This window comes from Passer montanus, unplaced genomic scaffold (assembly GCF_014805655.1).
Source record: "Passer montanus isolate IOZ18808 unplaced genomic scaffold, ASM1480565v1 scaffold41, whole genome shotgun sequence".
NCBI classification, from domain to species: domain Eukaryota; kingdom Metazoa; phylum Chordata; class Aves; order Passeriformes; family Passeridae; genus Passer; species Passer montanus.
In genome coordinates, this window is record NW_024368930.1 from 6077650 (window position 1) to 6092654 (window position 15005).

Genomic DNA, 15005 nt, shown 5'->3' on the forward strand with positions numbered 1-15005 from the left:
GGATCCAGAGCGGAGCAGCCCAGTCAGGAGCTGACTGTGCAGAGTCCTCAGGGCATGTGGGGCTGCTGCCTGGGAGAGGGGTGGCAGAGGCACACAGGGCTACTTGGGTGAAGAGAGTCCAAAGAGACACGAGAATGGTTTTATCTGTGGTTGCAAGAGTGGGGCTGGTTGCAAATCAGTGCTTCCTTGAACCTGTCCATGGTGGGCTCCTTGAAACCATCCCTGGAAGTGCTCACACCCAGGATGGACAGGCCTTGGAGCAACCTGCTCTAGTGGAAGGGGGGTCCATGTCAGGGGGGGTTGGAATAAGATGAGCTTTAGGGCCATTCCATGATTCCTGTGAGAGAGTGGAGCAGTGTGCTGAGGGAGGAGCATCCAGCAACGCCCTGCAAGGACTCCTGTGGGTGGGTGGATGCACACACATTTATTGATAAATACACCGAACACACACTACAAGATAAATCAAGCAGAGCCACAACTGAACACGAACTGCAAACCTTCACGTTTGTGTGGGGAGCAGCAGGGGCCTCCCACCCTGCTGAGTGAAGGAAGATGTAAACTTTGAGTGATGCCTCCATGGGGCTTCTCCAAACTGTTACACAGCCAAGCGCTGGCAACGAGTTCTGCACAACTTGTTGCTTTCTCCCTTGGCCACCTCCCTGCAACCTGGCTGAGAGGGACCACAGGCTGTTTTCTGGGGGGATGTGCTTTCCTTGTAGCCCTGTCAGAGGGCAAACCAGAAGGAAGGAACTTCTAGGCAAGAGCTGGCCTGGAGGGGCTTGTGCAGGAAGGATGGTGGGAAGGGGTCCCTCAGGAGAGGGAGCTGAGCAGCCGCCTGTAGATGAAGCCCAGCTTCTCCCTCAGGGCCAGGAAGGTGGGACGCTCCTCCGTGTTGCCACTCCAGCACTCCAGCATGATGCTGTAGATCTCGGGAGGGCAGGGGCTGGGCCGGGGGAGGCGGTAGCCCCTGGTGATTTGCCGTACGGTTTCTTGGTTTGTCATTCCTGCAAGGAAGGAGAAGATGAATCTGATGTCCCCAAAGATGCCCTGAAGGTACACCTGTGGTGGCCAAGATGTCACTGGTGATGCTGTGAAACGGTGTCTCTCCATCAGAGGGGTGGTAGAAAAGAGGATCTGGGAGATCCAGACCAACTTCCTTCCCCCAGCTCCCGCACCCACTCTGCAACACCTGAATATCCCTCTAAGCCATCCCTAAATGGACAATAACCTGCTCATGTTCCAGGGGCTGCTTCCATATCCCTTAGGGAAGGGACAATATAACATTTCACAACCCTCTGGCTTTTGGGGGCCATGGGCAAGCTGCCCAGCAGGTGGATGGAGAGGGCAGCAGCCCTACCTTCATATGGGATCTGTCCATAGGTGAAGACCTCGTAGAGCAGAATCCCATAGGACCAGACGTCGGATTTGAGGGAGTAGGTGCGGTAGTTGGCTGCCTCTGGGGCTGTCCACTTCACTGGGATTTTAGTGCTGCTGCTGGTGGAATAGATGTCATCCTGAAAAGCAATCGCAGACAGGACATGAGGGGTGGGGTGAACAACACAGACACGGGTTTTGGGAATGGCAGGGATTGTCTCCATCATGGGACAGCTCTGTGAGCTCAGGTGGTGGGAAGGAGGGACCACAGCTTCCCCTGAACAGACCTTGAGGAGCCGGGCAAGCCCGAAATCAGCGATTTTGCAGGTGAGTTCCTCTCCAACCAGGATGTTCCTGGCTGCCAGATCCCGGTGGACAATGTGCTTCTCCTCCAGGTACCTCATCCCATCTGCCACTTGGCAGGCGATGTTGAGCAGGTGGGAGGTGCCCAGGGACTTCCCTTCGGGACCTGTTAATGCAGACAATCCAAGCATTGGGGGCAATCTACCAACAACTTTTTTGGTGTTTTGGTTTGGAAGGAGACCCCGTGCTGGCAGTGTGGGACATGGGGAATATGCAAAACCGCAAATTTACATTCTCAGCCTGGTGTTCTGAGGAGCACCAAGGTCACAGATATCTATGGCTTGTCCAAAGCCAAAGGTGATCTTCTGCCATGCAAGTCTCCCTGCAGGCCTCTCAGCGTGTTGTACCTGTGAGCTCCAGCTCTGCTGCTGGAGTCCCAGTCAGAAACAAGGTCAGTGTGGGTGGGAGGGAGAGCGTTCTGTAGAAAAACAGATCTTGGTGGGAGCAGTTTGTTTGATTGTGCTGGGTCAGGAAAAGAAGGGCCAAAGAAATTAAACTGGGTGATGAGTGGTCCACAGCATGTTATGAGCTCTGCACATTAATAAACCCACGGGGAAGTTTAGCTGTTTCATTCCTAAAGAAGGTGGAGTTGCCCAAACACAGCAGTGAGATTCTGTGCTCTGGTGGGAGCTGGCAGACCATGGGTTGGTGGGGGAGGGATGAAGGTCCCTGCCAACGAGCTTGTGCTCCCAGGTGTTGGTACAGACCCAGCCCACATGGACACCCAAAGGATCATGGCAGACTTTGTGATCCCAAGACCATCTCCACCAACTGCCCATGGGTTGCTCTGTGTTACCACTGATCAAACAGGGCAGAAACCAGGCTGGCAGTCCCTTAGGGTCCCCATGCAGATTCATAGAGCCAGTCTGAGGCACAGGAAGCAGTGCCCCAGGATCCCCCAGCACAGCACTCACTGTTGAGGTAGCTGTGGAGGTTGCCTTTGCGCATGAGCTCGGTGATGATGTACACGGGCTCCTCCAGGGAGCACACGGCGTGCAGCTGGATCAGCTTCTCGTGCCTCAGGCGCTTCAGGTTCTGAATCTCCTTGGTGAAGTCTTCTGCTTTCATGTCAGCTGTGGGAGAAAGCCAACACAGCCCTTGTGAGCCACCTTCTCATGTAGACATTGGGACCTCAGTGATTCCAAATGGGATGAGGGCCTTTTTTACCTCCTCACAGCCACCCCTGTTCTCAAAGCTCAGGTCTGCACAACCTGTGTTTCAGAGCCAAAGAGGTGTTTTCCATGGGGGTTTGGGTCTCATTTTCAGGATTACAGTCCCATCAGGACTTGATGTATCAGAAACCTGTTTTATTTGATGTGATGTCACTTGTCACACACCCACTGGCTGGAGCCATTTTATACGGATGCAGCCCAAACTTAGGTTTGTGCACAGAAATATTCCAGTGGCTCCTCACCAGGTCCTACTGCCATTTGCATGATAAAACAGCCACAGTGGCCAAGAGGACGAGGAAATAAAGGAGGGTCAATGATAATGGCAGTGAACGAGTTGGCTGCTGTTAACATCTGATTATCCACGTACCTTTAATGATCTTGATGGCCACCGGCACCGTGTTCCTCCACAGCCCTTCCCACACCTCTCCAAAGTAGCCCTCTCCCAGTTTCCTCCGCAGGGTGAACTCCCAGCGCGGGCGCTCCCAGCCGTCCCTCTCGGGGGGAGTCTGCAATGGACATGGGATGGCACTCTCGGACCAGCCAGCCAGCCAGGACCTGCTGCTGGAGCCTGCAGCAGCCCGTGGTGCCCACAGAGGAGCAGGACATGGTGCTCCACCAGCCAGGGGCTGAGCCTGAGCACTGCCCTTCCCTGCAGGCACTGAACACCTGGGGCATCCTCTGCCTGAGCCCTGCTGGGACCCCAGGTGTGCAAGGGGGTGACTTTGGAAACAAATACCAGGAATTCAAGTCATAATTCACTCCTCATCAGACCTCAAAAGTGGCTTTTCTCCATCTCCACCAATAAATAAAAATGCATGAATTAATATTACTGAATATTATAGCTGATTTAGACTTCGGTTCATTTAGCATTTCTTTTATCCTACACCTTTCAATTTCACTCTTGGATTATTCACATGGTTAATTGCTATTTCCAAGTCATAATCAGTGGATGGAACCCTAATCAGGAAATGAGCTGGCAATTTGGGATTAATACTGTAATTAGACTTATGAGCACTGCACTAATTGGTATGAAAACTTTATAAAAGCCATGTGTTTTGTCTTACATTCTCAGGAAAAAATTGGAAGCGCATTTCCAGAATCCATACTGAATGGGATTGTAACAGCTTAGTTTCCAGTCTTTGAGATGGACAACACATTTCAGAAAATTCTGTGCATTTTGGCTTGGTGAAAAATACATATAAATACCACGCCCAGCCTTAACGTGGTGATCAAAGGCGATGCTGGCAGCTATACTAATGGTGGGCTTTAAATTTAGTTTAATAAAGCTCGAAACCCAAACGCGCAGACTAATTATTTGTAGTTTCCCTCTTTTCCCTCTCCCTTTTCCCACGCTGAGCTGTGCCCGTACGCACCGCAGGGCTGCAGGGCTGCAGCAGGGGGCTCTGGATGACCTTCCAGTGCTCCGTGTAGAAGGCGAGGAGCTCCTCCATGTTGGGAAAGGGGTGTCCCTTCTGGATGTAGAGGCTGCCCCTGGGGCTCTTGCAGATTCGGAAGTGGCTGACCTTGGTGTGGTTACGCACTGTGGGGAAGCCCAGGTTGGGGAAAACTCGACTCATGCAAAGATCAGTCCCTCCCCACCTCCATGCTGGCTCCACCGTCTCTCCTTTAAAGATTCTGAGTCTTCTAATAAAGTTAAAGCAGCACAACTCTCCTCTGGACTGCTTCATCCCACTCCCCACCTCCCTTCTGCTCCCACCTTCTGGCCCAGAGGACTCCTGGCCATTGTGAGCCAGGCTCCTTTGGACCACAGAGGTGATGCTTTATTTTCAGGGATAATTAATAAGCTTTATTCCCAGGCATAATTCCAGCATGGACTGCTCAGACAACATCAGAGCTGCCCAAAGAGGATAAACCAGGAGTGGCTGTGACTCCCACAGCTCAGGGACTGATGGTGGGATGTAGAGTTTGCCATGAATTTTCCTGGGATTACTTTTATGGGGATTAAAACAGATCATAATGGCACTGCCTGGTCCAAAACCTCCTGAATTCAGATTTCAGTATGTGGGAGCAACCCAGGCCCTGGTAATCTGGAGTGGCAGCATATTTTTAAACAACCCTCGGATGACAAAAGCTGCTGGAATGAAATCCTGGGAGTTAGTGCCACGAAACCATCATTAAACTGAAGTGAAATGTTTATGGCTTTCATATCCCAGACAGAAGCCACGCACTTTCCTTTGCCACAGTGATTCAACAATCCATCCCTGCTCTGTAAACTTTCCCCTCACCCTTAGAAAGCCACCCATTCCCTTCAACAAGGTGCTGAAAAGTGCTTTAAACTTATCCCTGTTTTCACCCCATGCTAAACAAGCCAGGAGCTGTTCCTAAGGAACAGCCTGCTTCCTTTCCCTGTGCTAATTTTATCTGGATAATTGCCACAAGGTCACCTGAGAGAGAGTATTCGCCCTTGCTGCTCTCGCTGTCCCGGACGAGGAAGGAGCCATGCTGGTTGGGAGGCGAGAGGAGGAGCTGTTCCGCTTCATTTCGGCTGATCTTGCTGAAATACCAACTGGGGAGCAGAGCAGAGGGGTCAGAGCAGGGCAAGGGGATGCTGCACAGATGGGTCAGCATCCATTTCAGGGGATTCTGTATCCTCTGAGCTTGAGAGGGGGAGCAGCAGCTGGGATCCCAGTTTGCTCATTCCTGCAGCCACCAAGTGGCACTGTGGCTAGAACATGTCTCAAAACCTGTAGATGTGGCTGCCTGCGTGCACCAGGGCTGTTCCATTGGGTGGGCTTTACAGGCACTTGCTGCAGTTTATTGCAGCTCACTGCCTGCAGACCATTTGACAGAATGGTTTGGGTTGGGAGAGACCCTAAAACTCATCTCATTCACCCCCTCCTGCCATGGGCAGGGACACCTTCCACTAGCCCAGGCTGCTCAAAGCCCCATCCAGGCTGGTATTGAATATTGAACTGCCAGGGATGGGACATTTCCTCCACCAGTGTCTGGACACTGCTGTCCAAGTCTCAGCTCCATCCCAAACCCTGATGTGAGATTTACACTCTTGGGCTGATAGCCTGTGGTAAATAAAGCACCAACCACCTGGCACTGTGAGGAAGATGCTCTGGAAAGGTTGTTCCTGTGTCCTACCATGACAGCATGGACATGCAGGCACAGGATCCCTTTGCACTCTTGACCCACAGCTCATGGGCAGAACCAGCTCTGAGCCCATGAGCAAATGGCATCAATGAAAACATCTCTGGCATTTGCCTTTGCTGCTCCAACTGTGGCAGTGATGGCTGGGGACTTCACAGCACCAAGCTGGGGGAGGACCCAGCCAAACCCTTTTCTGTGCCACATCACTGGCGTTCATCACTGAATTCCCATCAGGAAAGGCACGGTGGCTGGCTGGGTCCCGACACAGCGGGATGCACGGGAAGACGCAGCTCCATCCAGCCTGAGGCAGCCAGGACTTAAGCCAACAGTTTCATTAGCTGGGATCGCCAGCGTCTGAGAAGCCGCGCAGGAAATTATATGTGATGGGGTGAACAAATTACCACCCAGCTCCGACCTGCGGCTCCGCCGAGTCTGCGTGCTCGCGGCTCGCTCCGGCTGGAAGCGCGCACGGCGCTGCCCTCTGCCCTGGCAGTGCCCGGGGCCTGACCGCGGGATGAGGCTGGGCAGCAGCTGCTCACACAGGTGTGCACACACACACACACACAGAGGTACACACACACACACATGTACACAGGTACACACAGGTACACACACATAGGTACACACACACACACACATGTACACAGGTACACACAGGTACACACACATAGGTACACACACACACAGGTACACACACACAGATGTACACACATGTGCACACACATGCACATACATGTACACACAGGTACACACATGCAAACACAGACGTACCACATACATGCACACACACATGTACACACACTCATGTATACACATGTACACACATACACAGCTACACATATACAGGTACACACCTACACGTAGACACATGTACACACACAGGCACACACACAGAGGTACACACACACGTACACACACATGTACACACTTACACACACACATGTACACACATACACAGGTACACATATACACGTACACACCTACATGTACACACATGTATACACACAGGTATACACATGTACACACACGTGTACACACACACATGTACACACATGTCTGTGTGTGCTCCCCGCTCCCCTGTAGCCTGTCCACTGTCCCAAGCCATGGGAATAAGGCCGGGAGCCGCCCCACGGTCCGCACCGCTGTGGTCCCAGCACAGCCCAGCCGCGCTGGGTTTGCCTTGCTCAAAGCACACGCAGGGAGGGTCTCTCCCATCCCACCTGCACATCGGGGACCCTCCCCGGGTTTCTCCGCTCCTCTCCGTCACCCCCTCAGCCCAGGGCGAGCGCGGAGGGTCCCCAGGGCGCCACGCCCGCCGCAGCCCCGCGCTCGGTGACTCAGGGCACGGAGGGAACAGCCGTGTCTCGGGGCGCTTGCCCGACGTGTCGGGACCGGGCTGCCTTATGCAACGGGGAGCCTGGGCTTTCCCCGGCTGCCAGAGGGCTGAGACATGCCCCCGGCTCAGAGAGGCACCGACCGGGAGGAAACCCCAGCCCTGGACAAGCAGGATGGCAGCAACAGCTGGCCCTGCAGAGCTCCGGGCTCCCTGGCAGGTACCAACCCAAAATGCTTCTTCCCGTGCTCCCAAGCCCTTTGGAGCTGGCAGAGCTCAGGTACAAGCTCCCCAGCTCGCTCTCTTCTTTCTGGCTCCCCTTTAACAAGGGGAAAAGCAGCGGGAGCAAGCAGGAGCCTTTGCAGCCCTGCCCAGCATCACCCCGCACCCCAGAGCCAGCCCACCCCGTGCGAGGGTGATGCGGCCAGGAAGGGACACCGGCATCTGTGGCGCATCCCCCAAATCTCGCTTCCTCTGCCCAACACCTCCACCCCGCTGCCACGAGCTGCAGGAGCTGCAGGAGCTGCAGGGGCTGCAGGGCTGGAGGGGATGCAGGAGTGCCCAGGGGATGCAGGGGTGCCCAGGGGAGGGCAGGTCCCCGCTCGGTCCCCTTGCCGCTGCTGGCCAGAGCAGGGGATGCGGATCAGGCGCTCGCCGCCGCTGCGGAGGGCCAGCCCTGCCTTTCCCTGCGGGATGCGCTGCCCGAGCCCAGCCTCCGTCCCGCTGTGGGGGGATACTTACGGGCGGTGAGCGGAGGTGCCCTGGCTGAGGTTGGCCACGTAGGCAGCAGGGAGGTAGCCCGTGGCCGGCTCCCCCAGCAGCCGCCGGGCCAGCACATACTCGCCCTCCTCTCTGAGGACACGCAGCTTGTCCCCTGCGCTTACGCTCAGCTCCTCGGCGCTGCGGGCTGTGAAAGCGTACAAAGCGATACAGAGAGAGGACTTGGGGATGAAGGAAATGGAAGTCGCCTCCGAGTTCAGCGAAACGGAATCAGAGCCAAGATACCCCAGCGAGCAGCTCTCCGTCACGGAGCGGGGACGGAGCTTGTTCCAGAAGGAGGTCAGGAAGGTCAGGCGCTTCCTGACGAACTGCTCCATGCCCGGCGATGCTCTGGGTGCGCTGGGCTATGCCAGCGCGCTCCGGGAGGCCGGGGGAAGGGGGGATGCGCGGCTCCTGCCGCCGGCCGGGGAGCTCATCCTGCCGGCCCGCGTTACCCGCACGCGTCTGGGCGCTCGCCGGCCCTTCCCGGAGAACTTCCTATTTCTGAAAGTGAAACTGGTTCGTCTGGTGGGACGAGTCTGCCGGCGGGACGAGTCTGCAGGCAGGAGTCCCACGCTCAGACCCACGGGCACATCTGGGAGACAGGCACAGCTGGAGCCGGGCTTGCTGCTCTCGAAGAAGAAGGAGAACGGCTGTTGTTTTATTTAATCATTATTTTAAAGTGTGCTCTTTGCTTCTTACCAGAGCACCGTAAACACAGCTCTCTGTTCTTCGAGCAGCTCTTGTCACAAGTGGCTGACTCCAGTTAATAGTCCTCATCTCACTTGTGTGGGAGGATATTTTTTCTTCCATAGGACAGTAATTGCATCCACAAATGTGGGAGAGTTAAAACAGAATTAAGGAAATAACCTTAGATGAGATATGAAGTGTTTGGATATTTCCTGGCTGGATATTGGGGGGCTTATAACACAAGATCCTTTCTTCCTTCACTCTACAATGACCTCCCAGAGTTACCCCACTCAAGGATTTGCCTCCTGACGCTAATTCCCTGTTGCAGAGGATTGCTAGGGAATTTGCATGCCAGCTCCACCAGGATCTAGTGCTCACACAGCTTCCACCAGAGATGGGTCCCCCTCAGAATCAGGAGATCTTTGCCTGATCAGGGTCTGAACCAGCCTCAGGTGCTTGCATGGCATCCACAGCCAAGCCCTGGAATGCAACCCCAGCTCTCACAGTGTCAGCACAGCCACACTTCCCCAGCCCTGGTCACTCTTGGACACTGACATGCTCCAAACCCCCTCCCAAATACCACTCAAACCACCAGGGATACCCCCTCACACCTTCCATGTGCACTTTAGGCCGCCTGAAGATTGCTCTGGTGAGAAATCCCAACTCCAATCCCCCAGCCCCCACCTGGACTTTGTCATTTAACTGTTCCATCTAATTAGTGGGAGTTTTGTGCCTGGCAACCCCACTCCTGGCCTTAAGCCCATTATTTTGATTCTCCTCTGCTTGCAGTTGGTCTGTGTAGTTCATTTTGGGTGTGCAGCAGAGATTTGAAAGAGGCTACTTAAAAGGAAATATTAAAAAATTAATTGTAGGAGTCTGGGCTGCCAACTGCAACCATGTGGGGTATGAGGAACAAGCTGGACTCACCCTTGGGTCAACAGCTCTAAACATGCTGTGTCCTGCATCCTGGGTGTCCCATGATGGCCAAAGAAATTGCAAAAGGATTTCCTTGTCTGAGTTTTGGACTCAGCAATTTCCTCACCCTCTCCCAGAGATGCCCAGGGCAGAGGGCAGGAGTACAGAGTGCTCCTCAGCGTGGCCTCTGCATTCCTGAACTGATGAGAACTGGGAAGAAAGGGAGTCTTTAATAAAATATTCTGCTCCCTCCTTACCCAAGCAGCACCTAAACAGCTGCCCCCTGCCCAGCTCACAGCCTCATGCCAGTGCCAGACAGGGATATGCAAAGCCTCTGTGCATTTTCCCCACTGTGTAAAGCCTCTGAATTTTCCCCACTATGTAATGTCTCTGTGCATTTTCCCCACTGTGTAATGTTTCCATGCATTTTCTCACTTCAGCATGAGGAGGGGAGCTCAGGATGGAGCACAGAAGGGTTTGCAGACCAAAGGGAAGGGACACTCCCTGTGCTGTCCTTCTGCAGCCCGGGTGACAAGTGTGCTCCTCACGTCACACTCCATCAGGAGCAAAAGGGGCTGACTGCTTATGGCCTGAAAAAAATCTGATCAGATGCAGCACAGAGAGCTTGTGCCTCACGGTTTTGAATGAGGTCTCACTGAACTGCTGGTGTGCAAAAGGAGACTGTGAACTGATTTACCTTTACTGACCTTTGCCAGGTTAGATCCTCCAGTGGTACCAGCGATAGACAAGAGCTGATTTCTAACACGCAAGTCTTTGGATCTTGATTTGCACCTAAATGAAAGAGTACTTTCAAATGACAAACATCCCTGAGGACTAAATACTGCCTCTGAGCTGAGCCTACCAGACATGCAGAGCACACACTCATCCCTGCAAACCTCTGTCTGCAGAGGACACACATGCACAGCTCAGCCCTATTCCAGGAAAGAGACGATAAATCAGTCTTTTTCTAGTATCTTTTTTTATTATTATTTTCCTATTCAGTTCCAGAAGCATCCCTGCTGCTTTGAATCCCTTTTAGTACTATCAAACACCTTAAAAAAAAAAAAAAAAGAAGAAGAAAAGCATGTTCATAGAAGATTCTGGTCCTTGTGCTGTGGGAAAGAAAGTGGGAGGATGCAGTAAAAGTGATAAAGATAAGAATAGCACAGATATCTGATGGATCAAGTATTTCCTCTTCAGTCCCCATGACCAGCTCACAAAGATGTATTAAAAACCAATCTGTCCACAGATTTGGGGTTGTGGTGGGTACACAGGGACTTCAGTTCTAGCACCACTAAGGAGCACCTCCAAAGAGCACCAAAACCAGCAGAGCTGCCTGCACAGCCCTGGTTTGGCTGCAGAGCACCAGGGAGCCATAAACACAAACAGCATTTTGCATCCACCCGCGTGTCAAACACCACAGCGTGGCCTCCCAGCCTAATTGACAGAAACCAGCAGCTCCCCTCCACTAATGAGAGCACCCATTACACCTAATTAGCTGAGGTTCTCTTGCAGGTCCTGTTACGTTTACACTCAAAATACATCTTCCAAAAAAGAGCCTTCTTGGAGGGAAAAAAAGGAAGAGCATAATTCCAATTAAACCTCTAAATGGGAAGAAAGTTGGAGAATGCAGGTCATGCTGAGGAAGATGGCTTTGAGGAATGCAAGGTGACTCTGGGGCTATGGCATGTGCCACTTGCCACCAACAACTGGCAAAGCCCAGCTGGAGATCCAGGGTGGCCACACTGTACCTGGCACCCTATCCTGAAACACCCAACCCTGAGGTTCCTCTTGGTCTTCTGATGGCATCAGAAGATGGCTGGGGTTTCTTCTGGGCTTCGTGTTTCTTTGTCTTTTTTTAAAACTGATTTCTCCAGATGTTTCCTGGCCCCACAGTGCATTTGAGGAAGGTTTAGCCTCTTAATGAATTGTTGTGGATGGGTGTCCAGGGGACAGTTCACACGAGGGCTGGTGGGTGATGGATGACAGCAGTGCATGGGAAGAGGAGCAGAGTAGAACAGTGCATTAAAGCAGCTTCAAATTGTCTCTATTTCCTGGGGGCTGTGGAGGAGGCACCTTGGCAGACTCTGGGCTGTCACCATCGAGAGCAGAGCCCATCCCTGGGAGGCTGACAAGGGCAGGAAGGGTCCAGGGGCTGAGGGGCTCGTAGACAGTCAGTGCAGAGGGTTCAATACAGCAAAAGTACAGTGGTCCTGGGACAGGGAGTGGTACAGGAGGTGTGAGAGCAGGCACAGCACCAGGGGGTCCCACGGTGGCTCTCTGAGCCCTATAGGGGAGGGTTGGACTGGCTGGAGAGCAGGAGTGCAGGTCACAGGGCACCTGAAATGGCACAAGAAAGCAGAAAAGCTCTGTAAGAGGCAGAGAGTTTGTAGAGTGCCTGGCAGGTCTGGAACAGGAAAACCTTTAAACCCACAGTAATACTTTTCAGGGACCCTGTAAAGCCAGGCCCCATCAAGGATCTGAAACAATGGCAAGGAAAACCAATTCATATATCACAGTGCAGTCTGTCACATTTGTGAAGCAGAGCCCCTGTTTGAGTGGAAGATCTGTAAAGACCAAAACAGTAAATCATGCTGATAAACAGCCTGGCCAGCTTTCAGGCTTTCCCTTTCTGCTTTTTTTCTGTGTTTATCAGCCCAGACCAGCCTTCACTTGTCCCATCCTTCAATCTAACTTCCAGGGAATGAATGCCCCTCCTAGTACTGGCTGCCTGGAAGAACTGCATTTCTCAGAACTCCTCTGCTCCTGTCCCTGAAGTAATCACTTCCAACACATAAAACCCATTCACCATCTTGTTCAGATTGGCAGGTGCCAGGGAGCTGTTCAGCCTCTCTGTCAAGGCTGCAGGGATCTCCATGGGAAGCAGGAGAAGGGAGCTCAGGCTGTGTTCCCTGTGCCCATGAACACCTGCACTGCAGTTCTGGCCAGGACTGTCACTGTTGAGAAGCAGTGGGAGTCCCCTGGCTGGCAGGGGCTGACAGGGACTTCACACAGGCACCTCACAGCTGTGCTGCCCTGGTTGGGGCTGAGCAAACAGAGGACTGGTGCCTTCAGGAGTGAGGAGCAGGGTGACTCAGATGGGCAGGGGGAAATCTCTGCCAGTTTGTAAGCAAATGATGGATTGCTCCATCTGCCCAGATGTCCTTGTTCCCCTGGGGAGGAACCAGTCCATCCGCTCCATCAGTGAGCTTTGTGATATCCCTCCCCACAAAGGTCCTTCCGAGGCTCTTGGATTTGGGGTTATGACATTAAATGTTGTTAGAATAAACCTACCCAGAGTCCCAGGAGAATAGGCCCAGGAGACCTCACCCAAACCACCTGGTCCATCCTATACTTATGTCTTTCCCCATCTTTGCCAAACCAGTTCTTAAAGGACCTCCAGGAATGGATATGCCACCACGTCCCCAGACAGCCCATTCCAGTGAGTCACTAATCACTGCCAGCAGAAATGAGTGTCTAACCTGCTGCATTTAAGTCTATTACCTCATGTCCCATTCATCACCTCATTGCTCCATCCTCCCTGCATGGGAACACTGCTGAGGTGTCCCCCCACACTGACCTGTGGGGCCCCAGCCCAGAACAAACACACTGACCTTATACAAGGAGGCAACGTGGTCATCTTTTTCTCCATTTGTCCCCAGTCTTCTTGCCCTGTCCACGTGTGCTGGTGTTCCTGTGGTGCCACCTCAGCTGGCTCTCTAGTGCATTCACCTGGGGAGGAGAAAGCAGCAGCTCTGTGAGGAGTCTGCACCACTGCACAGATAAAATTTAACCTGTCCTAAATGTGGGCAGTCTGCACCACTGCACAGATAATGTTTAATGTGTCAAAAATGCAAGGAGTCTGCACCACTGCACACATAATGTTTAACGTGTCAAAAATGCAGGGAGTCTGCACCACTGCACAGATGATCTTTAACCTGTCCCAAATACAAGAAGAAAATGCTGGCTCAAGTTTTCATTGCTGAGGTTCATGACTCCATGAAAGACAAACATTGGGGCACCAAGTTGTACCTGTTTCCGTAGGGAAGTGACTGTCTTCTCCAGTTCTGCCACAAGGGACTCAAGGTTCTCTCTGGAGGAAGAGCTTGGAGAGGGTGTCTCATCTCTGGGGTCAGGGATAAAAAGTGAAAGGGGTTATGCAAACAGCAGTTTCCTAGGCGAGGGAATCATTTTGCTTTCTCCAATATCAGCCTCCAAGTGAGCATCAAAGGGAAGGGCCCAACTGCCAGATTCACCAGCCAAGGGGTGCCAGCCAAAGAGCCCCTCAGCCCAGGTATTTATACATCAGAGCTGGGCTCTGCACTGAAGTGTGGAGGACTGGCTGAGCTCAGCACCTCTCTACTCATCCACCCCTGACCCCAGATCTCTGCAAAGCACCAGACTCAGAGGCCTGAATGGACTGAGTTATTAAAACTGCTGTTTGATAAACTGGAGGTAGAAGGGGTGATACTGCACCTGGGCAAGGCAGGCTTGTGCTTTGCAGGGTTTTCCTCTGGGTAGCTGAAGCCAGGAGACCTCTTGCTTCGGAACCGCTGCGAAAGAGCCCTGAATTGCCCTCGTGTCCGGCAGTCTTGGGAAGGAAGGGAAAGTCTGCAGTGAGCACTGCTGCTTGAAACAGGACTGTGTGAACTGCAGCAGCACAAGGCAGCGCTGCCCTCCTGCACCATCCACCCTGGACACATCTCTTGAGCCAGAGGGAAGGAGGCAACCAAGGTGTGGAAAAGGATGTGCATCACTCGTGGATTACCATGCCTCAAATGGACATCTGAACCAGAATGCAGCCCAAGGGGACCATGGCAGGATCTGAGGTTTAATGGCAGAGATTTAGGCTCTCAAAGGAATCTGTGAAGTGACACGTGGTGGGGATCATGTCCTGTTTCAGTCTCTTCCTCAGCCAGAGACCAAAGCCCTCAGTGAGGTGGGTTTTCAGACAGATTAAATGAAGCTAATGGAGTTAACAGGCTTCCTAGAGAGGTGCCCAATGTCCCAAACCTCTCAAGGTTTAAGAAGCATTTGGATATAATGATAATTAGGACAGAATTAATAATTTGCTTTAACAAAATCCTGAATTGGTCAGGAGATTGGACAGGATGATTGCTGCAGGTCCTTTAGAGCTGAAATATTCTATTCTATTCTATTCTATTCTATTCTATTCTATTCTATTCTATTCTATTCTATTCTATTCTATTCTATCGGAGTTAACAGGCTTCCTAGAGAGATGGCCAATGTCCCAAACCTCTCAGGGTTTAAGAAGCATTTGG

At 52.6% G+C, this 15005-nt stretch overlaps 2 protein-coding genes across 4 annotated transcripts in view; both read right to left on the minus strand.

Moving 5' to 3' along the window:
- Positions 1-412: 412 nt before the first annotated feature.
- SRMS (src-related kinase lacking C-terminal regulatory tyrosine and N-terminal myristylation sites) lies at positions 413-9753 on the minus strand. 3 transcript variants are annotated; one of them, XM_039719460.1, is made up of 9 exons: positions 9736-9753; positions 8101-8745; positions 5315-5436; positions 4283-4449; positions 3277-3415; positions 2652-2810; positions 1662-1843; positions 1358-1514; positions 413-1004 (listed from the first exon to the last, which is right to left on the minus strand). In XM_039719460.1, exons 2-9 carry the CDS (start codon positions 8454-8456, stop codon positions 811-813), a joined length of 1476 nt encoding a protein of 491 aa, XP_039575394.1. In that variant the 5' UTR covers positions 8457-8745; positions 9736-9753; the 3' UTR covers positions 413-810. The 3 variants fall into 3 exon arrangements, with proteins under 3 accessions (XP_039575394.1, XP_039575395.1, XP_039575393.1); XM_039719461.1 differs by lacking the exon at positions 9736-9753 and having other exon boundaries at positions 8365-8813; XM_039719459.1 differs by lacking the exon at positions 9736-9753 and having other exon boundaries at positions 8101-8813.
- Positions 9754-10703: 950 nt separating this feature from the next.
- LOC120506988 (peroxidasin homolog) overlaps positions 10704-15005 on the minus strand; it is a 48132-nt gene continuing 43830 nt past the window's right edge. Inside the window, exons 21-24 of the mRNA XM_039719129.1 lie at positions 14200-14314; positions 13756-13849; positions 13338-13455; positions 10704-12063 (exon numbers count right to left, since the gene is read on the minus strand). Of these exons, the coding sequence (XP_039575063.1) occupies positions 13360-13455; positions 13756-13849; positions 14200-14314 (305 nt within the window). The 3' untranslated portion in view covers positions 10704-12063; positions 13338-13359. The remainder of the gene's footprint in view (positions 12064-13337; positions 13456-13755; positions 13850-14199; positions 14315-15005) is intronic.